The 25,790-nt window shown below is 39.2% G+C and overlaps 1 protein-coding gene across 1 annotated transcript in view; it reads right to left on the bottom strand.

Annotated features, from left to right (window-relative positions):
* LOC114649336 (calpain-2 catalytic subunit-like) overlaps positions 1-25,790 on the bottom strand; it is a 135,022-nt gene that overhangs the window by 855 nt on the left and 108,377 nt on the right. Inside the window, exons 9-10 of the mRNA XM_051924274.1 lie at positions 18,248-18,322; positions 9,264-9,421 (exon numbers count right to left, since the gene is read on the bottom strand). Of these exons, the coding sequence (XP_051780234.1) occupies positions 9,264-9,421; positions 18,248-18,322 (233 nt within the window). The remainder of the gene's footprint in view (positions 1-9,263; positions 9,422-18,247; positions 18,323-25,790) is intronic.

The following is a 25,790-nucleotide window of genomic DNA, read 5'->3' as shown; positions in this document are numbered from 1 at the left end:
TCGCGGATTTTATATGTAAGCATATTTAAATATATATCGCAGATTTTTTGCTGGTTCGCGGATTTCTGTGGACAATGGGTCTTTTAATTTCTGGTACATGCTTCCTCAGTTGGTTTGCCCAGTTGATTTCATACAAGGGACGCTATTGGCAGATGGCTGAGAAGCTAGATTGCTTACTTTTCTCTCTCTCTTGCGCTGACTATCTGTGATCCTGACGTATGGGGATTGAGCAGGGGGGCTGTTCGCACACCTAGATGATACGGACGCTCGTCTAAAAATGCTGAAAGATTATCTACACGTTGCTATCTTTTGTGCAGCTGCTTCCTGAAACAACATGCTGCACAGTGCTTCGCATACTTAAAAGCTCGAAGGGCACGTATTGATTTTTGACTGAAAAACAAACTCTTTCTCTCTCTCTCTCTCCCTGCTCCTGACGGAGGGGGTGTGAGCTGCCGCCTTCAACAGCTTTGTGCCGCGGTGCTTCGCATACTTAAAAGCCAAACAGCCCTATTGATTTGTTTGCTAGAGATTGTTTTCTCTATCTATGTGACATTCTGTGCTCCTGACACGCACTCCTTTGAAGAGGAAGATATGTTTGCATTCTTTTAATTGTGAGACAGAACTGTCATCTCTGTCTTGTCATGGAGCACAGTTTAAACTTTTGAAAAAGAGACAAATGTTTGTTTGCAGTGTTTGAATAACATTCCTGTCTCTCTACAACCTGTGTTTCTGCGCAAATCTGTGACCCAAGCATGACAATATAAAAATAACCATATAAACATATGGTTTCTACTTCGCGGATTTTCTTATTTCGCGGGTGGCTCTGGAATGCAACCCCCGCGATGGAGGAGGGATTATTGTAGTCAATTACAATTAATTTGTCCTCCACTTTAAGCTCATCTGATAGCACACCAAACACAGCTGTTAATGGGCAGGAGTGATTGTCACACCAAGGCTGTCTTATAGGCATTCAAAGATTTTTGTCCAAAATTATGTTCATTTGGTGCATGTCCAAAGCAGGTGACCCTGTGAGGCTGGAACTAGATTGCAAGGTTTGCAATCTGGATCTTGCCCTGGATACATTTTGAACAATTTTAAACAAGATAAATGTGATTGATGAAAGATTTTAAGTTGAATGATTGGATGCTTTGCTCATATGGAGCTAGAGTGCATTCTAACGTATGGCTGCCTTCCATTCCTTTTTTAAGATATTAAAAGTTAAAGATCTTTTCTCCACCGTACCCTAGGATCTTTGAAAGGAAGAGAGTTTAATATGTTTTTATATATTATTGAGATGCTTTCTGAGTCTTCAAGACTGATCGATATTTCTTCTGGAATAGAAATGGTGGGAGATATGGAAAATTGGGTAGGTTCCTTTTAGCATAATTTCTGATTTGAAAGTAGTGGAAAAATAGTGCTGATGGGAAGTTATATTTAAAGCGTAACGGTTCATAAGATGCAAAGCCATTATCTATATAAAATTCTGTAAACATGGTGTCACACACGTGTGCACGGGAAACAGCTAAAGGGCCTAAAAAATGGTAATTATACGCCAGACCAGGAGGAGGCAGAGTGTGCTAACTGTCTCAGTCTCTTGCAGACCATTCTCGGGAAATCCTACTTGGTTTACGGTGCCGACAATGATGCCACTTCCGGTCAAGAAAACATCACTTCCAGTTCCGGCACTGACAATGATGCCACTTCCAGGCAGGAAGATATCACTTCTGGTCATGAAGACATCACTTCCGATTCAGGCGCCGATGATGCTATTTCCCGTTTTATCAGTTAAAACCGCCTTCTTGTCTCCATGCAATCAGTTCTGTTCTGGACTCTGTTCTATGCACAATGTGCTACTCAAAATCAACTTTTGCAGCTGGGAAAACAATATACGGATGGCTGCCCCAAATCTTTATGATGTCTTTGACTCTTTCTTATCACAGTGGACATTTTGCTCAGGAATACGCCGTCCTTCTCATGACCCTGGAAATAGAATTGTCGGTGTGCCAAATTTGGATTATGTGGAAATAAACCCTGATTGCGGCTCTGTGCAGAAAGAAGCCTCATTATGTAATGTTGCACTGTTTAACTTGAGGTCTCTTAATGGCAAAGCATTGGTGCTGTCAGAACTCATCACTGACACCAAACTTGATATTCTGTGTTTAACGGAGACTTGGCAAAAACCAAACGAATTTGCGTCTCTCACAGAGGCGACTCCAATTGGTTTCACTTTCCACTCAGAGCCTCGCAGCTCAAGACAAGGCGGCGGGCTGGCAGTAATTATCAGAGAAGACTTAAACATTAAAAGAATTCCAATTGACTGTCCATTGTCTTTTGAGTGCCTGGGTCTTAAACTAATAACGGAATCAGGTCCTGTCTCGGGCGGCACGGTGGTGCAGTGGGTAGTGCTGCTGCCTCGCAGTTGGGAGATCTGGGGACCTGGGTTCGATTCCCGGGTCCTCCCTGCGTGGAGTTTGCATGTTCTCCCCGTGTCTGCGTGGGTTTCCTCCGGGCGCTCCGGTTTCCTCCCACATTCCAAGGACATGCAGGTTAGGTGGATTGGCGATTCTAAATTGGCCCTAGTGTGTGCTTGGTGTGTGGGTGTGTTTGTGTGTGTCCTGCGGTGGGTTGGCACCCTGCCCGGGATTGTTTCCTGCCTTGTGCCCTGTGTTGGCTGGGATTGGCTCCAGCAGACCCCCGTGACCCTGTGTTCGGATTCAGCGGGTTGGAAAATGGATGGATGGATGGGTCCTGTCTCACTCATTGTTCTCTATCGTCCCCCAAAATACAATGCATCCTTCTTATCCGATCTGATTGAACTTTTGACCCACCTAAGCTCTTACTCTCAGAGAATTATGCTTCTTGGTGATTTCAACATCCATATTGACACCCCCACATCTAAACTGAGAAATGAATTCCTGTCCTTACTGGACTGTTTTGACTTGACACAACATGTTGATTTTCCAACCCATTCTGGCGGTCATATATTGGACCTGATCTGCACTTCTGGACTATCTGTTGCCAACATTTACAGCACTGATTTGGGACTCTCTGACCATAAAGCAGTATTTTTCACTGTCTCATTACCTATCCCACCTCTTACCTGTAAACGACAAATTTCTTACAGAAACCTTAAAAATATCTGTCCCTCTATCCTTTCTGGATCCATTTCTGATCTTTTACTGTCTGCACCTATTCCACCAACACTAGATAGTTTTGTTGACCACTATAACACAGCCCTTCACTCAGCATTAGATAAAACAGCTCCTATAAAACATAAGGAGGTTTCCTTTAAACGCTCAGCTCCTTGGTATAATGAAAGCAGCTGGCCGATGCCTTGAGAGAATGTCACGTAAGACTGGCCTCACCGTGCACATCCAGGCTTTCTCTGACCACCAAAGAGCTTACAGAGAAGCACTAACTTCTGCCAAGAACACCCATTATGGCAGAATAATAGAAAGTGGCCATGATAACCCAAGGGTTTTGTTCTCTGTAGTTAATAAACTACTCAAACCCGCATCTGGTCCAACTACCTCTTCTACTGAAGTCTGTGAGGAATTCCTCCACTTTTTCCGTAACAAAATTAAAGATCTAAATAATTCAACTAACATAAATATATCATCTGTTTATATCTCTCCCTGTTTTCTCACTCCATCCAGCTCCTTCTCTAAGTTCTCACCAGTCACATCTACATTTGTTAATAACTTGCTTTGTAAGATGAGACAGATTACTTGTGTACTGGACTCCATCCCCACCACACTACTTAAATCCTGCCTTCATGCCATAATCCCGACTGTTACAACAATAATAAACTCATCCCTTGACACTGGCTCCGTGCCGCTCACTTTTAAAATTGCTTCTGTAACCCCAATGTTAAAAAAGTCTGGCCTTGATGCTGACAATCTTAACAATTTCCGGCCTATTTCCCACTTACCTTTCCTGTCAAAAGTTCTTGAGCGTGTTGTAGCTTCCCAACTCACCAATTACCTAACCTCTAATAATTTGATGGAACCCTTTCAGTCTGGTTTCAGGGCACGGCACAGCTGTGAAACTGCTCTGCTATGGGTAACCAATGATTTGCTTATGGCAGCAGACTCTGGACAAACTAGCATATTAATTCTGTTAGACCTCAGTGCAGCATTTGACACAGTCAGACATGACATCCTACTGTCCAGAATGGAGAACATGCTGGGTATCTCTGGCACTGCCCTCCAGTGGTTCAAGTCCTATCTGACTGATAGGCAAGAGTTTGTTAGTCTTGGCAACAGCAGATCCAACTCCGTGCCAGTCACACAAGGAGTCCCTCAGGGCTCTGTCCTTGGTCCTCTGCTTTTCTGTATTTATATGCTTCCCCTTGGCCATATTATCCGTAGTTATGGATTGGGTTATCATTTTTATGCAGATGATACCCAGCTCTACTTCAATGTTAAAAGTGGAATTTCATCAGAGCTTTCTCAGCTCACAACCTGCCTTAGTGAAATTAAAACCTGGATGGAGCAGAACTCTTTAAAATGAAATTGCAATAAAACTGAACTCCTGCAAATTGGGACTAAAATGCAACTTAATAAAATGAGCTCCTTCCCAGTCCATCTTGGCAGTGATCTCATCAGACCTGCCTCTACTGTAAAAAATCTTGGTGTCATTTTTGATTCCTCCCTCACTTATTCCGCCCACATAAATCACATTAAGAAACTTTCTTACTTTCACCTCTGTAACATATCCCGTGTTCGCTCCTTCCTCTCCTTCTCTAATGCTGAGAAACTTGTCCATGCTTTTATCACATCCCGCATCGATTATTGTAATTCCCTACTGGCAGGTGCCCCTTCTAATCTTATATCACAGCTCCAGCTTATTCAAAACTCAGCTGCAAGAGTCCTTACTCGAACCAGCAGCAGCGAGCACATCACACCCATCCTGCTCCGTCTTCACTGGCTCCCTGTGTCCTACAGAATCGAATATAAAATCCTACTAATAACCTACAAAGCTTTAAATAACCTCGCACCAAACTACATCAGTGACCTCCTCCATCACTATGTGCCTGCCCGCCCACTAAGGTCCTCTGATTCTGGTAATCTTGTTGTGCCCCTCACTAATCTACACTCCATGGGTGACAGGGCCTTCAGCTGTATAGCGCCCAGACTCTGGAATGACCTACCAAAATTAATCAGGTCAGCTGACTCCATGAATTCTTTTAAAAAACAACTCAAAACTCATCTGTTCAGGAAGGCTTTTAGCTCTACTTGACTTTATTACCTTTCTCTCAGTTTACTTCTCTGTCAAGATGCCAATGTAACCTGTATGTGTGTGCTAGACCATCAATTATGTTGTCTGGTTTTTTTTTCAGAATTTACTGTCTTAATCTTCTTTATTTATTTATCTGGTTTGTATAATGCTATATACTGTATATTCTGCCGTTCTTTATTATATTCTGTAAGTGCCTTGAGCATGGGAAAGGCGCTATATAAATAAAATGTATTATTTTATTATTATTATTAATATTACTGTGTAGGTTTGAGAGGGTAGAGAATGGTGATTATCATGTAGAGGTGCAACAGATAAAAGCTTCTCTGCCTTTTCTGCTTTGGTTCCATATTCTGTGTGATTGAATTGAATTACTGGTATATTGATGGTAATTTGTATATAATGGGGCACAAAGAAGGGCATATAAAGAAGTACAGCAAGATTTTATTTCAATTACAGAGGAAGCTTGTGTATATTAGATTTATCTTATTTTCTTTAAACTGAGTAGAATATAAGAAGTTATAGTACTCTCTAAATGTATGCGTTATATTTTTATCGTCAATGATTTTATCTCCATCTGTGCTAATAATTTCTGTTATTGCAAGACGAAATTTCTGCTTGTGGATTTGTTGAGCTAAGATCTTATTAGCTTTTTCTTCTTGTTCATAGTAATGATATGATTTAATAATGAGGTGTTCTGTTTCTTTTGTTATCAAGAGGTTAAATTCTGATTGCAGAACCTGCAATCCTCTTTTGCATCTTCTATTTTCCAATCACCCCACTACCTGTGATAAGCTGCTGAGATCTCAGTGTTTGATAAAAGCCCTCTCCAATTATTTTAGAAAATAGTTCAGCTATGAATTTCACGGTTTTCAGGGAGAAGTTCGATTCTGATGTTGTTCCTTCTATATGTATCTATGCACTTTGCATTCTGATTCTACAGCAGTTGCTTTTAGTTAGCGGCAGATGTCAATTGTTCAACATCTTTAATACAAGTCATAAACATTTACTTAACTTCTTTCAGGTGATCACCAAGTACTCTTATTTTATTCTCAATTTTGCTCATATTTTCCAGTATTTTTTCATCAATTCTTGCTAGATATTTTTTATGTTTTACATCAAAGTTATTGCTTAAACGTATCTCCTGGTCTTTTACATGCTGAAGCAGCTTGTCTAATCTGTCGTCTATTCTGTCAATTCTTTTGTGTATATATATCCTCCTTTGCATCTTCTATTTTGAATCATCTTTTTACTCCTAGTACTTTAATCAATGCCTTCAGCTCAGACAGCTTGTTTCCATCTTCTCTGTCTTCCGAGACCATTTTTACCACATTGAATGCAGGCACCATGTAAATGACAATTTCCTCAGTCTTTTGTTCTCTCTTTTGCTGCATTTGAATGTTAAGGAAAAATGTCCAAAGTAATACTGTACTCTATTTTGAATAAATTCTACCCTTCTGCTTACAGATGAGGCATGTAATCTTCAAAGGTTTAAAAATAATACAGAAAAAAAATAAATATCTATTATAAAAAATACTGTTATCCAACTATAGTAACTGCAGGCACACAAGTTAAAAATCAATAAACAACTTCCATATTCCATGCTCGGTGTAGCATCGTGATTATACAGAATGTGGCTGCTAAGTCTATAAAAGCAGTGCTAAGTACAATGATTTCTTTTACTGAATTATTGTATCCTGAGATAGACAATGGGTCCGTTTAAAAGCATAACTAAAGAAAGCAATTTTTCAGGGCAAGTTGGACCAAGCGTTATGGCTATAAGAAATTTTCATAGCACTTTGATGCATTTGACTTGATTGAAATAAATATAATAATGAACATCTAAAAAGAACAATTGCTGGGAGCAGCTGTGGAAATGTTTTATTTCATCCTACTGTATTATGTTTGGGCATCCTTTCCTGTGATATTTCACATAATTCCCCCATAGACATTTGAAAGTGCTTTAACTTTCACATGACTAGTAAAACTAATAAGCAAACAAAATAAGTGTGGAATAGACATCATAAAGATAGTACAGCCAAATCAAAATATGAAGTATTTAGTTTAACTTCTTCACAATTGAGTGAGAGAGTCTGAAAATTTTACAGTAGAGGTTGAGTATCCCTAATCTGAAATGCCTGGGACCAGACATATTTCAATTTTTATTTTATTTTTTGATTTTGAAATATTTGAAAAAACTGCACATAATAAGATATTCTGGGGATGCATGTGATCTAGTAGGGAAATACAACCAAAAAAAGCTAAATGACGACTAAGGCGTATAACAATTCATATCACCAAGCCATTATTATAATGTGTGTTGATGTGACAAACATATTATCTCAAAATTGATGAATATGATGTATAGATTCTATCATGCTGCATATTTGTACTTTGCTTTGAACATTTTTGGTTCTTCGTTAATTTATATCAACTACCTGTTGTCTCTTCTCAGGAAACTGGCTGACAGGTCAGGAATATCTTAGCCACTTACCATGCTAGCTGTACTGGAAGCCAGCTGGAAACTGACCAACGAGGTGCTACATTCAGTGTTGATGTATATACAGTAAATAAAAGATAACATGTTTTTGCCAACATAAAAAGGCAATTTGCAGCAGTGTATGGTTCTCCTAATGTAATCTAGCCAAGTTTACCGTACTCATATTGCAATAAGGGTACCTAGCCAGAATGATGCTGCTTTTGTTAACCATACGCAATGATAGTCCAGTAATGTGTAAGTCATATGTGATGTCAATACTAAATTTTAACCTTGTTCATGAACACACATTAACAAGATGTTTGTAATTTGTAAAATTAAATTGCATAGAATTGTGTACACCAGATTTTATAAATCTGATTGTTTTTTGGTGTTTGCATTTTCCTGTTTTTTGGCATTCACATATTTTCATGCTGGAATCAAGCAATGTTTTATGGCAAATGTCCTATTTTTTTTTTTTTTTTAAAGGGTGCCGTGCAACACTTTTGAACTGCCACACAGATGTTATTATTTTGTTCTCACCCCACTCCACTCCTAAGCAGCATACTGAAACTACAATGCAGCATCTGTCTCACATTGCAGAATTTCTTGGGTGATTCCCCCAAGATAGTCAATCAATTAATGGTGCTTTGTGGCACTTCATTAGGTCAAATGTCCCAAACCACAGCTCATGGCTTTGTCGGACCAGACCCCAATACTCAGAATGAATAAATCCATTTGGAATCTTCATATACTGTATGTTGTCCGCATCCGCTCAGCAGAAAAAAAAATTAGAGACAGCCCAGGTGGTACCATTTCAGTGCTCCAAAAGTTTAGCATTTTTGGAGCATTTCAGATTTTGGAATTTCAGATTAGGGATAATCAGCCTGTACTAACATTTATTGTTCCATTCTAATTTAGTTTAGTTTCCTGAAAGCTCTTAACAAGCAACAATGTATCTCCTTATGTTGAAAAAATACCATATAACTATATATTTATACAGTGTATATAAAATATGTAAGTAAATACACACTGTTTTTGTAGATTTTATTAAATTACATTAAGTTGGTTTGAAAATGTTGTGAAATCTTTGAATTAAATAAAGCAGAAATTGATATAGTTACTTGAAATTATCTACTGGAATGTGAGAACATACTAGTGATCCATTGGACTGTCAAGCCTTGATTTACCTTTATTTTGGATGTGGATCAGTTGTTACTGTTGCTGCCCGAATCCTGTATCTAGTCAAAGTATGGGTGGATATTTCACTTCTCTTCACTTTCAATTTCTCTTTTTTTATGTGTTTTTTTTAGTTCGTTTTTTTCCCACACTCCCAGGGACATACAGAATGTGACTATGAATTGGTACTAGTGTGGGTGGGCACATCTGTGTCCTCAGTGCTAGACTTGTGCCAGTTTAATGATTTTTTGTGATACATTTCTTTCTGTGTGTACATTTGTTTTGCTACAGTAGCTGTTTTCCAGTTACAGAAGGTCCAAATAGCTTATTTTGCTGCATTAGTATACAGAATGTAATACTATACTTTTACCTTCTTCAATGGAGCCACCAGCTGATTCTCCTTTAATCCATTCGCCTTCTGAAAGTGTTAATGCCCATCTGCTATTGCTGTCAGAATCCAGAAAATCAGGGTATAAGTTGCAAATATCTATATGTGTAAACTGTCCCTTGAAGTCTTCAAAACTCATCCTTAAAATACAAAAAATATTTGAACATTAGAGAAATTCAGATGAGAATAGGACATTCAGGCAAACAAAGTTTACCAATTCTATACTCCTAATGTCTTCAAAATAACATCAGGTCATGTTTTGAATGTCCATAAAGTCATAAACTCCCTTTAGCCCACATTTGCCTAGTGTAAATAATCCTCAACTAACCTACTTACATGCCTTGGTTAAAATGTAACCCGTTACGGTTGAACAGGCTCCATTTGTTCCAAAAGGAGTACCAATGACCTATTAACCTATACCCTTCTAGCCTACACCAGGATTTGAAACACACAGTAAGCCTTCAAATCTCCTCATTCTTAACTGGTCTGTTGATTGGGTGAGGTAGAACTTCAGAGAAGACTGCCTTGTCAGTTCTGCTCCTTAGCTTGGCATGTAACTCTTTAAATTTATATTGCACAACTGACAGTCTGCCCCTATGTATGTCATTTGTTCCAACATGGACAATGACAACTGGCAATGACAACTGGATCCACCCCTGCTCCTGCCACGAGTCTATCACCCACCTGTACACCCAGAAGACAAAACACCATGCAAATCTCTCATGCATTTCAATTACCCTCATGATTCCACACTATCACAATCTCTCTCTTTCTGAGGACTGGTTTTGTGGTGGCCTTTTGGGGCTCGTCATTTCTGCCTACCACCTCAAGAGATTTAGAGTCAACGTCCAGCTCTGCAAAGTCGTAAAAATGATTTGACACTTCCAATTCTGGGGTTGATGACCCCAGATAATGTGCACCCTTTGTGTTGGTTCACAGTCAGACGTAGATGCACCTGTGTCTATCTATCTGGTCTTAAGACTCCTCCTGTGCCATCTTAGGTGTGCATACCATCTCCATAAAGGACACCTGGGCCAAGTCCACAAACTCTCTACTGCAACGCAGGTCAGCCACCTTCTCCAGTTCAGCAAGCCTTAGCTCAAAGTGCTGGGTCACCTGGCATCTTCTGCAGACACAGACTTCAAGGAGGACTGACTCATCCAAGCCACCTCCAAAAAGTCCAACATCAAACAGGATTTGCATTGTAATGGCTTTGTTTTTGAAATTTGGATTTGGACAACTAAGCTGCTCAACTCTTTTTATTAGGTTTCAATTATTTATGTTAAATTATTATAATTAACACATTAATATCAGATTAAAGAACTACTGCAGGTATGTACCACTTGCTGTCCCCCTAGCTCCTGTAATACTTCCCCCCTTCATAGCCTATTGTCCATCTTTCTTTGACGTTACTAAACTTTACTTTTCCCCTATTTTCCTAAATCTGTGACCTTCTTGTTATTTTTTTATTTTCAAGCTCTCTGCCTTTGCCTACACTGTTTGGTCTCCTTCCCATTAATGATCATTTACTCTATCACCCATTTACTGGCGCATATATCTATAACATGAATATGCGCCACCATATATTGTGAATGTTAATATAATTTAGAGATCAAGGATTTAATTGTATCTAAAATCACTTAAATTAAGTGCATCTGTGCGCTCTGACACCCAAGGATTAGGGATTAACAAAGTATATCATATCAAAAATCGAAAATTGTTGTTTTGGTTTAGAAAACCAATGATATGGTTTTCACACCAAAAGAACAAGTAGTAGTAGTAGTAGTAGCAGCAACAGTAGTATTGTCATGTGTACAAAGCACAATGAAATTTATACTTGCATGACTGACCAACAAAGACTTGACCTAACAGTTCCAGGAAAAGCAAATAAGATCCTGTACTGGCCACAGAACAGTAGTGCTGCTCTTTGTCCTTGCACAGATATTTGAAGGGTTTTAGTCAGTACGTATTCTTTCCTAAAACATTCAATGTTAATTCATCTGCCTTTTGGCCTTGGCTCCACACAGTCAGCTCCTCTTTTCATAGAGGTGATGGCACAGTATATGACAAGCTCAACATTCTGCTATCTCTTTGATTGTTTCCATTGCCCTGTTTCCATTACCAAAGCCTATTATGCTCAGACCTTTATTTTACTCATTAACTAATATATAAAGCACCTGATACACACTCTTCACAAGTTGGGCTAAGCTAAACTAGGCTATGAACACTGGCAAACACCCTCCCCAGAGACAGCTCCAGGAGAGTTTAGTTTTCCTTTCATTTGAGCCATAATGGGAGTGCACTAATGGAGGCTCTGGCTTAAAGGGCATTACTTCCAACATGCTTTTATAACAACAAAATCTTGGTACAATCAGGAGATTTACAGTACTTTCATTAGAAATTTATTTCAAATATTCTACAGTACCCACTATCACGTCAATCCAGAAATTATTTTCTTTCTTTCTTTTATTTTTTTTACTATTACAGAAATTTAAACACACATTACTACGGTTTCCCAATCTTGTTTGTTAAAGTTTTGCTCTGATGTTTCCTCTTTTAAGAGTAACGGACATATAAGTGAAAACACCACTGAAATAGCTGTTCATTTTCATCATTCATTATTTTCTACACCCAAGTCTGTTATTTATTAATTGCCGCCTTTTTTATACACATAATGACTGCTACTTCTAATTAAACTCTTTGTTTACTGGGTCACCTTTTACCATCATTATTTTGCTGTCAAGAGACAATGCAAAATGTAGCTAATTTTTTCATACAACACACAAGGGATCTTTTTTTATTTTGATTTCTTAAATCACTTTTGCCCTTGTCCAAAAGTGCTAGACAAGCTCTAAAAAAAAGATACTGATGAATTTCACAGCTGTATATAATCAGCTACAGTATGAAGAAAGATTAAACAAGCTGCCTCTTTTTAAATAAAAGGAAATAGAGGCTAAGAGGAGGCATCATGATTATGTTCTGCTCTATCACTTCAAAATATATTTTTCAAAAAAGATTTAAGACAGAAACACACAAGTCAATGAAGAATGATTTTTGTTAATGAATCTTAGCTACTGCCCACCTCCAATTCCAAACAACCATAATTCAATTCATCACTTGTTTATCTTACTTGTTTTGTTTCATTGTACATATTCAGTCTATTTTTGGTACCTTCTCCAAGTCCTTACTCTGATTAAAATATCAGGCATGCTACAGGAAAGCTTACAGATATACAGTATGGAAAAAAATAAGATATTATTTTCCAAATTACCAGTTTTTCAGAGGAATACATGTACAGTTCGCAACTTAAATACATATTTCAAGTTATTTCAAAATTGGAGTTTGAAGAACAAGAAAATTACAGTTAAGAATATATGGTAAATGAAATTGCATTAGGTCCATTAGGGTAGAGGAAAGCCCATTTCAAGTGAACAAGATACCTACTGCTACCAGAGAGACACCTGGGGAGAATGTCCTTGAACTTACTTATGGCAATTTAGCGATTCCAGCTATTGCCCCACAACTACCTCCAAGATGGAGGTCTGAAGTCCAAAAATCAACTGATTTTTATGTGAACTAATAAGCAGATGAAACACTTGGTATCACAAAGCTTTGATTTAAAGATCAAGTGTAATTTTTGCAGAGAAGCTGAGAGATTGATAGACGTTTAAAGAAGGGAGTGCTGCAAACAGAAAGTAAGGTTGTTATGTAATTACATTTTAATAAACAAAGAATTTTTTGCAGTAAAATACCAATAAACTGACTGCATTACTTTTAAAGTGACCTGTGCACTAATAAATCATTTGCATATACAATGTGTGACAGGCTCTACTCAACAGCATGGGCATTCATTTAACAATGAACTTTGTTATGCATTCTTTTCTGACCACATGCCTGTTTTATTTGAAATATCATTTCTCTGTTATGCTTCTAAATTATGTACTCTGGCTCACTGCTCTCGCTGTGTATTTACCACTTCCACTCCTGTGCATTTTATGCCGCCTTTAATAATATTACAGGGATTCATTCAGGGTCCTCGTCTTGTTCTGATACCGAGGAGTTCACCTCACTATTTTATTCCACCTGCCAGCATATTTTGGATAGTGTTGCCCCATTTAAAATTATGCGTTCTAAATTTTTAAATGAATCATGGCTAAACTTACACCACTCGTAAAATGTGTGACTGAAAATTACAGTTGTCTTTTGACATTTTGAGGACTAGCTGGCATAAGTATCAGCAAACTGTTAAACTTGAAAAGGATAAATATTTCTCATTATTTTGAAAAACAGCCTTAAATTTTGTGCTCTTTTTAGTGCCATCAATGCAGTTCTTAAAATCCCCCAATCTGCTTGTCTTGACATGTCCCCCAAAACCTGTGAAGAATTTCTTTTTTTTTTTTGTTGAAAAGGTTACACACATTAGAACATTATTTTTACCTACTTCTTATGAGTTATCCATCTCTACAACTTGCTCTGCTGCTTTAAACCAGTTTAAGGCTGAGTCTCTTTCTTTGTTAAACGAAAATTTTGATCATAAAGAAATTTTTGACACTATTGGACCTAATATCCATATAGTTATCAACAGTAGTCTCGCTTCTGGAGTTTTACCCAGAACTTTTAAGCATGCAGTAGTGTATCCACTTGTCAAAAAAGAAAATTAGGATACCTCAGTTCTTTCCAATTTTAGGCCAATTTCAAAACTTCCATTTTTGTCAAAAATCTTGGAGAAAATTATATTTATTCAATTGAAATCATATTTAAATGTTCTTGAGGTATTCCTGTCTGCTTTTAAAGCCTTTCATGGCACTGAAGTTGCACTTTTAAAGGTTTTTAATGATCTTTCATGCCATTCTCATGCTTTTGGATCTGACAGTGGCTTTTTATACTATACACCACAATATCCTCATTCATCACCTGGGGCACTCTGTGTGCATTAAATGCTTTGGAGTGGTTTAAGTCTCATTTGGCTGACAGAAGTTTTTCTGTTTGCTTTGGTGATTTTGTCCCCTTCTCGATGCCTCTTACTCATACTTGCGGAGTTCCTCAGAGTTGGGCTACTCCTTTTTTATTCTGTACATGCTTCCTTTAGGGTCCATTTTCAGAAGTTATGGCATCTTGTTTCACTGCTATGCAGATGATACACAGATTTATTTACCCTTGAAGTACAGTAATGCAAACTCTTTAAAACTTTTGTTGGACTGCCTAGGGGAATCATGCTACATGGCCGCAGGGATTAATAAAGTATCTATCTATCTATCTATCTATCTATCTATCTATCTATCTATCTATCTATCTATCTATCTATCTATCTATCTATCTATCTATCTATCTATCTATCTATCTATCTATCTATCTATCTATCTATCTATCGCAACTGATGCTCCCTCACAATGAAGGTAATGTGTGTCATTCGGGACTCCATGAGCACCTATTCATTCAATACAAAGTCAAACCAGCGGTACCCAAAGATTTTCTGAAGAGACACAGTGCCAAAGGAGTCCAGTCTTCATCTCAGGTCACTGGAGAGCATCCATGTCTCGCAACTGTATAGCAAAATAGGAAGCACCAGGACCTTCATCCTTTTGCAACGCTATCGGGAGTGCCACACACCCCTTTCCAGTGACCTCATGACCCCCCTTCCTCTCCTTATCTGTCTACTGACTTCATAGGAAGAGTGACCAGAGACATGAATGTCACTGGCAAGGAAAGTAAACCTCTTGATAAGGTCAACATTTTCTCCACAGACAGACACGCTGCTGAAGGTTGTGCCCAAGAGGTCATTAAAGGCCTGGATATTGGTTTTTATCTAGTACACTCTGAAGCCCAGACACCAGGAATGCTCGCTCAGAGCCTCTGTTGACTGTGAATATCACAGCATCGGCAGCAGAGTCAAGATCAGTGACTCTCTCTGCACCAGCAAATGCCCCACAGCCACTGGACCCCACGACCCTGCCCAAAACCCAGTCCATGGAAGCATTGAACAGAGTAATAGCTAGAACACACTCCTGATGAACCCCAGAATCAACTGGGAAAAACACAGAGGTTCTGCCTTCACTCTGCACAGCACTCACAGTACCAGTGTACAGGCTAGCCATGATATCTACTAACTTAAAGGGGATCCTGCAAAGTCTCAGGATGTCCCACAAGGCAGTTCAATCAACTGAGTCACTGTATGTAAATTCAATTGTTTTTAAAACTGATATCTACCATTTGTTTTTTGATCATTCTTTAACAGATTGCTGTGATGGATGCTCCCTCTTCAGTTTTTACTGAAGAGTAAATGATGGAATTGGCAAGCTTTTTTGCTACCTGATTACTGGCTCAAAAAGGTTTTTATCAAGTTTGTCCTGGTAGAGGATAAGTTTTTTTCTTTAATTAATATGCTGATTTCTATCACACATGCATATTTATTGAACAGAATAATTCTTTGTTCTACATTCAGCAATTTTGAAAACAACAATTTTAGAGCAGTTTTAAACCACATTAAAATTATTTACAATCCTTTTAATAACTTTGTCAATCACAAATTTTGGGTATTGTGCCCGCTAGTGTCATTAGTGTACCCCTATGCACTTTTATGTTTGCTGTAAATGCAAGTTTTATTTGTCCTTTAATAATGATGTATAATTATGGCAATAAGTAAGTATTCCCTGTGTTTTCAAGTGTGTTTTCAGTGTCATTAATGCACAGGAGCAAGGGTTTGGTGCTCTAGGGGTGGATTGTGGTCACTGACTATTCTTTGAAGAGTGGGTACGATCGAGGTAGTGTCCTCCTTCGGGATCCAAGGGATGACCGTGTGTGCATGAACGAAAACAGTAGGACAACCGACCCTGAGCAGTCTGGCAGATGCTGATGGAGGCAGCCAAGATGGGGGTCAGGATGGAGAGGACCGTGGCTGCTGAAGTCTCCACCAGTTGCGTGAGCTATGGGTGAGCTGGGGAGCTGAAGAGGGTGTAGTGTTGGACTTGTCCAAATCAGGAGAAGAACAAAGACCCGCCTGCTGTGACACTGATTTTAGTCTTCTTTTGAATCTTTTTCATTTACTGTTTTTATGGATTATTTATTGAACCTTTTTGGAAGCACTGCACTTTAATGGACACTAACTTTTTTGATTTTTTTTTTAATAAAAACATTTGCACACTTTGCACCATCCTGTTGCCTGGAGTGTTTTGTCCCCATCTGCAACACTCATCTGGTTATGTTATCAATGGTGTCGGGTTCAAGAGGCTCCCAAATATGAAAGGGGGAGCATGGAGCTGGACAGGCATCGTCGCAACGTTTTGAACATTTTTGAAAGCTATATTATGGACTTTCATGAGTTTAATGCTGTAATGGGAAATACACTGTGCATACAGAAATGTTTGAAAGCCCTATACATGCTCACAATGTGCAAAAGATGTTCATGGATTTAATTTTCCCAAATTCTCCATAATAGAATTAGATCGATATTTCATTGTTCCTAGAGACATACTCTCTACCATACTACTTGGTAATTTATTCCATGTGTCTATTGTATGTGTGAAGGAAAACCTTCTAATATGTGTGTGTAATTTGACCTTAACAAGTTTCCAACTGTATCCCTTTGTTCTCGTAGAAGAATGTATTTTAAAGTAAAAGCATGGATCCACTGCAATAATTCCCTTTGTACTTTTAAACACTTTATTTATGTCATCTCTTAATCTCCTTCTGGTTAAACTGAAAAGGTTCAGCTCCTTCCATCTTTCCACATCAATTGCACCTCTCAATCCCAGCATCAGTCTAGTTGCTCTTCTCTGGACTTTCTCTAGCATCGCTATGTCTTTATTTTACAATATGGAGACCAAACCTATACACAGTACTCCAAATGTGGGACTCACTAGTGTGTTAAACAGCTTAAGCATAACCTCCCTTGATTTGTACTCTACATACTGTGCTATATAACGCAACATTCTATTAGTCTGTTAATAATATGTTAATGTGTACCTGTCTATGTTATACTCACCTCTATCATTTCCCCACACTTCTGTTACTGTTTTTGCTTGTCTCCCTGGCAAGTCAGTGTAAAACATGAGATTATATCCATTTACACAGAAGAATAACTCCGTGTGTGAGTGCTGTGTAGTACATATCTAATGATACCTAACAAAATTTTTGCAAAACATACTCAAGTCATGAATTTACCTTTTATTGAAATCACATCGGGCGGCACGGCGGTGCAGTGGGTAGCGCTGCTGCCTCGCAGTTGGGAGACCTGGGTTCGCTTCCCGGGTCCTCCCTGCGTGGAGTTTGCATGTTCTCCCCGTGTCTACGTCGGTTTCGTCCCACAGTCCAAAGACATGCAGGTTAGGTGGATTGGCGTTTCTAAATTGGCCCTAGTGTGTGCTTGGTGTGTTTGTGTGTGTCCTGCGGTGGGTTGGCACCCTGCCCAGGATTGGTTCCTGCCTTGTGCCCTGTGTTGGCTGGGATTGGCTCCAGCAGACCCCCGTGACCCTGTGTTCGGATTCAGTGGGTTGGAAAATGGATGGATGGATGGATGAAATCACATCTCCAGGTAAATGGTTGCAGGTTTGTGGAGTCTTATCTACTTAAACAGAAGTTGAATATCTAGATCCCTGTATTATTTTTGTTGATGGGTATTTTTGTTCTTCTTATGTATTTGTGTGCACACAACATAAGGCATAATGACTAACAATCCTGAAACCAAGATAACTTGGGGCATTGTAATCAAGATATTAAATTTGAACACTGTACCATCTCTAATTATTTGCTAAACTGATTACACAATTAATTTTTTAATATTTGTCTGAATAATCAATTATTAATTTGCTTGTTATATATAGCCCTAGTCAAAATATAAGAAGACAGTGTGAAATATAAAAACGCATTGCTTTACTTTATTGCGCTATAGGTGATTTCTGATTCCTAATTATATCTTAAACACAGTATAATCCTTTTAGACTTTCATAAGGAAAAAAACTTGTTCATACCAAAATTCTCCATCCTCAAAGTTCTTGCATAAAATATTTCTTTGCTCTTGATTAATAAAATTCCATTCCTCAGATCTGAAAAAAATATATATTAATGAAAGATTATACTTTTTATTTCACATTTTAAAGCACATTCATACAATAAAAAAACATTAATTATTAGAGTACCATGAACACTAACTACAGGGTGGAATATAGACATTTTAATATCCTTCCATTAATTTCCTGAACCCACTTAATCGAAGTAGTAGTTTCTGTGCTTTGCTTAAATCATGTTTACAAAAATACTAATATTTGCACTTGGTTTGTACTGTGTTAATTATTTGTTCTTTCATTTATAAAATATGTACAGCGTAAGATGACAAAATGTTAGTTTTTAAGTCCCTGAAAAATGACCAAGAGGAGGCAAGTAGGATCCGCAATAAACAAGATCTGTAACCTTTTGCAGGTAACACTTCCAGGCTTTTGTGTTTGGAACAACAGATGAGGGAAAAACAGTAGTAAGCTTGAAAATGAGCAAACACAATTTCAGTCTTACTGAAACAGGATAGTATATTTCCAAATCTCATTGGGTGGATGACTCATAAAAATGACCACAAGTAGGACAGGGCTCACAAAATTTCAAAATCCCTGGTAGCCCTTTGGACAGCAGGCACTCTTCAGATTTTAGTAGCCCGGAAAGAATTCAAGTAGTCTGAATAAAAAAGACAATTTCTTAATGCAGAAAGTTAGATACAGTTGAAAAATCAATCAAAAACATCTATTTTCTAAACACAAATAGCAACAATCATACATAAATTATTCAATAATCAAGTACCAATCTTCAACATCTGTCAACGTAAATATGCATTCACTTCTAACTGAATTGAAACTTGTATGAACAATAGGATAAATTTAAACATTGAAACTGTCTGTGTCAGATTCTGAATCTGAGATGTCAAATGAAATCACAGATGAAAGAGTGCCACTCGCCATTGAGGGCATAGTTTCATCTGCTACCTCCTTTGTCCTTTGTGTGTTAGTCTCCACTTCACTGCTATTTGATCTTCCTGGGGAGTTATGTTCTAGGTGTCTTGAACCTTTTCCAGTGTACATTCAGGAAATAATGCCTTGTCAATGCAGAAGTTTCAAACAATTGCCGATTTATGGAGAGATGCATGAGGTTATTCAGTGTTTCAGACTGCAGAGAGGTACGGTATGACGTTTTCACTTGGTTTATGCAAGAAAATCCTCTCTCACAGACGGCTGTAGATGTCCACATTAATTTTACCAGTAACAAAATATGAAAGAGGTGTTCTGTGATCCAGCTCGCAGGATCCTCATTGTTGAGGAACCAAGTGGATGGACCAGGACAAGGTAAAACCCACGTAACACCTAGCTGTGGAAGATAAGACTGTCATTTCTGGAGGGTGGGACTAGACCACGTGTCTGCCTTGGGGGTTGCCAACCAGAATCCCGAGCTGTTTCAGTGTGTGGTGGATGTGGCAACGCGTTGTACCAGTGCATGCTCCCCAACCTGTCTTGACCTGTTCTGGTTTCTCAATGAGAAGATCTCTGTACAAGCAATCTAGCTTGACACCCCAGGGCTCTGAAAGACACATTTTTAGATCCATCCAATCTTGTGGAATTTTCTCCCTCTCTTCCTCCTTTAGCAAAACTCCTAAATGTGTAGCAAGATAATCCACCTCTTCATCCCCATAAATTGCCAGTTCTTCTCTGGGGCAGGGAAGAATGGAAGGGTCAAAAACTTTGAAACAAGAGAGAGGTTTTTCAGGCAGATTTTTAAATCTACTGTTCATGTATTTAACTGTATTGTCAATAATCTTCTGAAACACTGCACAAAGGCTGTCTTTGTGCTCTCACTTCTAGCAGGTCATCGGCTTTTTGTGAGCTCAGTTCCACAGTAGCACATGCTACCATCATCTTTCACTGTGAACTTTTTTTCCAAGGCTTTCTGATATTCTGGTTTTGTTCTCAGGCTGAGTAAGCATGATGTGGTGCTCTTCACTATGTTGTTTGCTATTGCCATTTGTTCAGGAAAAGAAGTTGCAGACTGGGCCCCTGTACACTTCTTGTAATGCACAGTTTTGTCATGTCAAGTCAGAAATTGTGGGAAATTGATGACACACCCAATGGAACATTGTGTCATTTACCTTATCATGTCCTGGCCACAGAAATTCGTTTGTCCATTAAACCAAAAAGCTATGCTTACTTTTTGCTTCATACTCAGATACTGTATTTCTGAATTCTTCCGCTTTGTGGTGGTCTGCTATTCTTCCTCTGTTTCCTGTTCTTTATTGTAACGTGTCTTTTTCAGCCAAGTAGAGCTGAAATATTGGCATAATTGCTTGCCACCTCCTTCTCAAATTTTCACACCCATGCACATGTCAGTGATTTTGCAGGCTATAATTTAATTCACTTCACAGCCCATGCAGACTCTACAGAGCCTTTAAAGGAACATGGGCAAACAAAAAAAATCCTTTTAAACTTTCACCAGAAAGTTTTGCGTGCGCATGCAAAACTGTAAAGGACTTTGTTTTCCATGTCCCATTAGGGCCTCCCTAAATCACTTAGCAACAGTAAATAAATGAAGTGAGAACTACGAGGGGGTTGCAGCAATGCATTAATTGTGTTTGCTGAACAACATATTGTAATGATCTGGCTGAAGATTGAGACGGCAATGTAGCTGGACAGCTATTGAGCACTGTGCTTTCAGAAGGTGCAGTGTGATATGCAAATGAAACATCTTAGCAAGAGGCTAAGGTCCTGGGAAAAAGGGTGGAAGGAGCGGGAAAGACAGGATGGTATATGAAAGGTGCTGGAACAGAAACGCCCTGTCTTGGTGTTGGTGAGAAGAAGGGTGCAGCACACACTGCGCAGAAGTGGCACATTTGTGGACAATGCACATTCAGGAGTCTGAAGCTGATGAGTCTTTATTAATTACCTTCCAACTAAACTCCCACTGTTTTGGCCTTGGGAGACATCTCAACTTTTTAATTGCAGTTGGCCTCATTTAACTCCTTCACACTGCTCTTCTTCCGCTTCTGTGTTATGGACCAGAAGCATGCTGCTCTTTAACTCTTGTTGCTTTTTAATTGCTTATTCACTCTGCACTATTCCCACACACCATGCACATTGTGTCCTCCCCTTCTTCTCACCAGTGCAGAGAACGGGCATTTCTTTTCCAGCACCTTCAAAACTCCATCCTGCGTATTGAACTGCACCCTTCTGAAAGCAGAGTGCTCAGTAGCTGTTCAGCCACATGGTCCTCTGAATCTCCAGCCTGATCATTACACTATGAAAGAGAGAAGAGAAAAGTAAACTCATTACACACACAGACAGGCGTACACATCTCTGCAGGCAAATTATCATGATTAAAAACCTGTTTGTTCTGTGATCTTTTTTTTTTCTATTCTAATAGCAAGTCATGAGAGGGGAGAAAGCGAATAATGGAGGGAAATTGATTTAATTCGGAGTATAACTTCAGGTAGCCCATCTGGCAGCGTATAGTTACATTTTGGTAGCCAGATGGAAAAAGTTAATAGGCCAGGACATTGGGCTACCGATGTTTTTTTTTCTGTCATAGATTATAAGCACACTTAAGAAAATTAACCTAATTTACCACTGTGAGTCTGCTTAAGTTCCTCTCCACAAACTGGACACCGTGGATTTTATATTTCTAAACAGGACTGTAGTCATCCAGTGTCATGAACAGGTTGGCTGTTACTGCATTACTGGGCTTTGAAAATCTTGTAATAAACCCACAGCAATATGTGAAAGATAATATTATTCATTTCTAGTTTGCTTTTACAATACCTATGTGGGTAATTACTGTGCATGTCTCTGTTGTTAACAGTATTTCATTTATAATTATTAATCTATCCATATTTTAACTTACCTTTCCAGTTTAATGTCATTGGAATAATATTGCATTGTAATGTTCCTTTTGATAACGAAGATAATTCACCTAAGAAATTATTTTCTTACAACATATGCATGATGTTTTAATCAGTGAAACGTAACACATTTTTCCATGCATCTCTGGTATCAAATTAACTTAAGGAATGGTCAGATCTGTCTGGTATTTTAATTACATCTATTAAATTACAAGTGTACACTTCCTGGTTTGCTCATACTTTAAAGACCTGGCTCTCTTTAAAGTGTATTTCTCTGCTATACATAAAAAGACAAGTAGAACACCTTTAGTTTAAAAAAAACCCTTTCAGGACTTGGGTGCATGTCTTGTAAGGACTGCCAGTGGACTGCTTCAAAGTAAAGTGGCTGTTCTGAGTTTTGCTATGTTACTGTATAACAAAAGACAAAATTAAACTACAGGTTTACAGATTTTTAAAGGAATCCTGTAAAAATAAATGAAACCATTATTTATATAAACAGTAATATGAAGACGTAAAATGACCAACTATTAATAATTATACAAAACATGAAGTCAGATACATATATCCAGTTTATATGTGTTGTCCATCCATGCTAATGTGTAGTCATATTTCTGCTATTACTGTGGCTGGCTAACAACCATTAATTTATCATTTAAAGAATGATCATACATATACAGTAGCTTTGTCTAAGGCAATGGAAATGTAGATACTGTAATCTCATTAATTTGTTGTGCTTAGATCTGAGATTTCTTTTCAATCTTTCTTTCTAAATATATCTCACACAAATACTGTTGTGACTACCATTTCATCAGTACATAATTCAATTTCAGTTTCTAAGCAGAGAGTTCTCTCTGTGCCACCCTGACTTTGAATTAAAAGTAACCAAAAAAGCACTTTTTCAAATTAAATATAAGGCAGGGATAACAGATGAAGAAACACATAACTATGCAACTACTGTATGCATACCTACAGTATACAGGCACCCTTTCTAATATACAAGGCTGTATGTATGACTGTTTACTCCACATCATCACCTTCTTGCCTCTCTATCTCAAACTCAATTGCCTGCCTTCCTCATGCTATTTTCAGTAACTGCTGCATGCATGGGATCTTCTTTTCTAAGTGACAAGAAGCAGCTAATTAAATCCTGATAACCTTTCAGACACTACTGATCCAGACAGGAATAAAACAACACTTTACAAAGCATTTATAAAATAGTTATTTTGGCTGTTAATAAGCAAGCTAACTAGTGTTCAGTTCACAACTAGTTCCTCTTCTAGGTGTATGCATTTAGCAACATACACATATATATACACATATATATTGTTGCAGGTGGCTGGGGGGACACCCCGGAGGACTGGAAGAGGGCTTACGCCTTCCCCAGACCACGTGGGGGCGACCGCCCTGGTACCTATGGGGACCATGGGTACAGAGCTTTTAAGTTCAACCCTGTAGGGGCCCGTGGTCACCGCCAGGGGGTGCCCCAATGCTTTTGGAGCCCTGGACCTCAGCACTCCCGCCACACCCAGAGTGCTTCCGGGTGCGCAGCCGGCACTTCCGCTACACTGGGGAGTGCTGGTGGAAGACTGCCGGGAAGCACCTGGAGCACATCTGGGTGATTATAAAAGGGGCTGCCTCTCTCCGTTCGTTGGCTTGAGTCGGGAGTGGAGAAGGACGGAGCTCAGGAGGAGAGGCAAGGAGGCGGCCTGAAGAGTAAGCCATTGGACTGTTGGCCTGGACTTTGGGGACTTTAGGGTTTGTGGTGCAATTATAATTGTAAATAATGTATAATAAACATGTTGTGGGTGATGTGAACGTGTCCGCCTGTCTGTGTCCGGGCCAGCTTCCACAATATATACATACAGTGCATCCGGAAAGTATTCACAGCGCATCACTTTTTCCACATTTTGTTATGTTACAGCTTTATTCCAAAATGGATTAAATTCTTTTTTTTCCTCAGAATTCTACACACAACACCCCATAATGACAACATGAAAAAAGTTTACTTGAGGTTTTTGCAATTTATTAAAAATAAAAAAATTGAGAAAGAACATGTACATAAGTATTCACAGCCTTTGCCATGAAGCTCAAAATTGAGCTCAGGTGCATCCTGTTTCCCCAGATCATCCTTGAGATGTTTCTACAGCTTCATTGGAGTCCACCTGTGGTAAATTCAGTTGGTTGGACATGATTTGGAAAGGCACACACCTGTCTATATAAGGTCCCACAGTTGACAGTTCATGTCAAAGCACAAACCAAGCATGAAGTCATAGAAATTGTCTGTAGACCTCCGAGACAGGATTGTCTCGAGGCACAAATCTGGGGAAGGTTACAGAAAAATTTCTGCTGCTTTGAAGGTCCCAATGAGCACAGTGGCCTCCATCATCCGTAAGTAGAAAAAGTTCGAAACCACCAGGAGTCTTCCTAGACCTGGCCGGCCATCTAAACTGAGCAATCGGGGGAGAAGGGCCTTAGTCAGGGAGGTGACCAAGAACCCGATGGTCACTCTGTCAGAGCTCCAGAGGTCCTCTGTGGGGAGAGGAGAACCTTCCAGAAGGACAACCATCTCTGCAGCAATCCACCAATCAGGCCTGTATGGTAGAGTGGCCAGACAGAAGCCACTCCTTAGTAAAAGGCACTTGGCAGCCCGCCTGGAGTTTGCCAAAAGGCACCTGATATACTCTCAGACCATGAGAAAGAAAATGATTGAACTCTTTTGTGTGAATGCCAGGTGCCACGTTTGGAGGAAACCAGGCACCGGTCATCACCAGGCCAATATCATCCCTACAGTGAAGCATGGTGGTGGCAGCATCATGCTGTGGGGATGTTTTTCAGCGGCAGGAACTGGGAGACTAGTCAGGATAAAGGGAAAGATGACTGCAACAATGTACTGAGACATCCTGGATGAAAACCTGCTCCAGAGTGCTCTTGACCTCAGACTGGGGCGACGGTTCATCTTTCAGCAGGACAATGACCCTAAGCACACAGCCAAGATATCAAAGGAGTGGCTTCAGGAGAACTCTGTGAATGTCCTTGAGTGGCCCAGCCAGAGCCCAGGCTTGAATCTGATTGAACATCTCTGGAGAGATCTTAAAATGGCTGTGCATTGAGAGGTGCTGCAAAGAGGAATGGGCAAAACTGGCCAAGGATAGGTGTGCCAAGCTTGTGGCATCATATTCAAAAAGACTTGAGGCTCTAATTGCTGCCAAAAGTGCATCAACAAAGTATTGAGCAAAGGCTGTGAATACTTATGTACATGTGATTTCTCAGTTTTTTTATTTTTAATAAATTTGCAAAAATCTCAAGTAAACTTTTTTCATGTTGTCATTATGGGGTGTAGTGTGTAAAATTCTGAGGAAAAATTTTAATTTAATCCATTTTGGAATAAGGCTGTAACATAACAAAATGTGGAAAAAGTGATGCACTGTGAATACTTTCCGGATGCACTGTATACATATATACATTGTGGTACCTGGATGGGGGTGGTACCCAGCCGGGACACCCGAGAAGATTGGAGGAGGGCTTGTGCCTCTTCCAGACCTCGAGGGGGCGACCACCCTGGGGGCTGCGGGTACAGACCTGGGAAGCTCGACCCTGTAGGGGCCCGTGGTCACCGCCAGGGGGACCCCAATACCTGGAGAACCCTG

This window comes from Erpetoichthys calabaricus, chromosome 3, assembly GCF_900747795.2.
Source record: "Erpetoichthys calabaricus chromosome 3, fErpCal1.3, whole genome shotgun sequence".
In the NCBI taxonomy this organism is placed as follows: domain Eukaryota; kingdom Metazoa; phylum Chordata; class Cladistia; order Polypteriformes; family Polypteridae; genus Erpetoichthys; species Erpetoichthys calabaricus.
The sequence above is the reverse complement of the archived record's forward strand: the minus strand, read 5'-3'. Positions and strand labels throughout refer to the sequence as shown.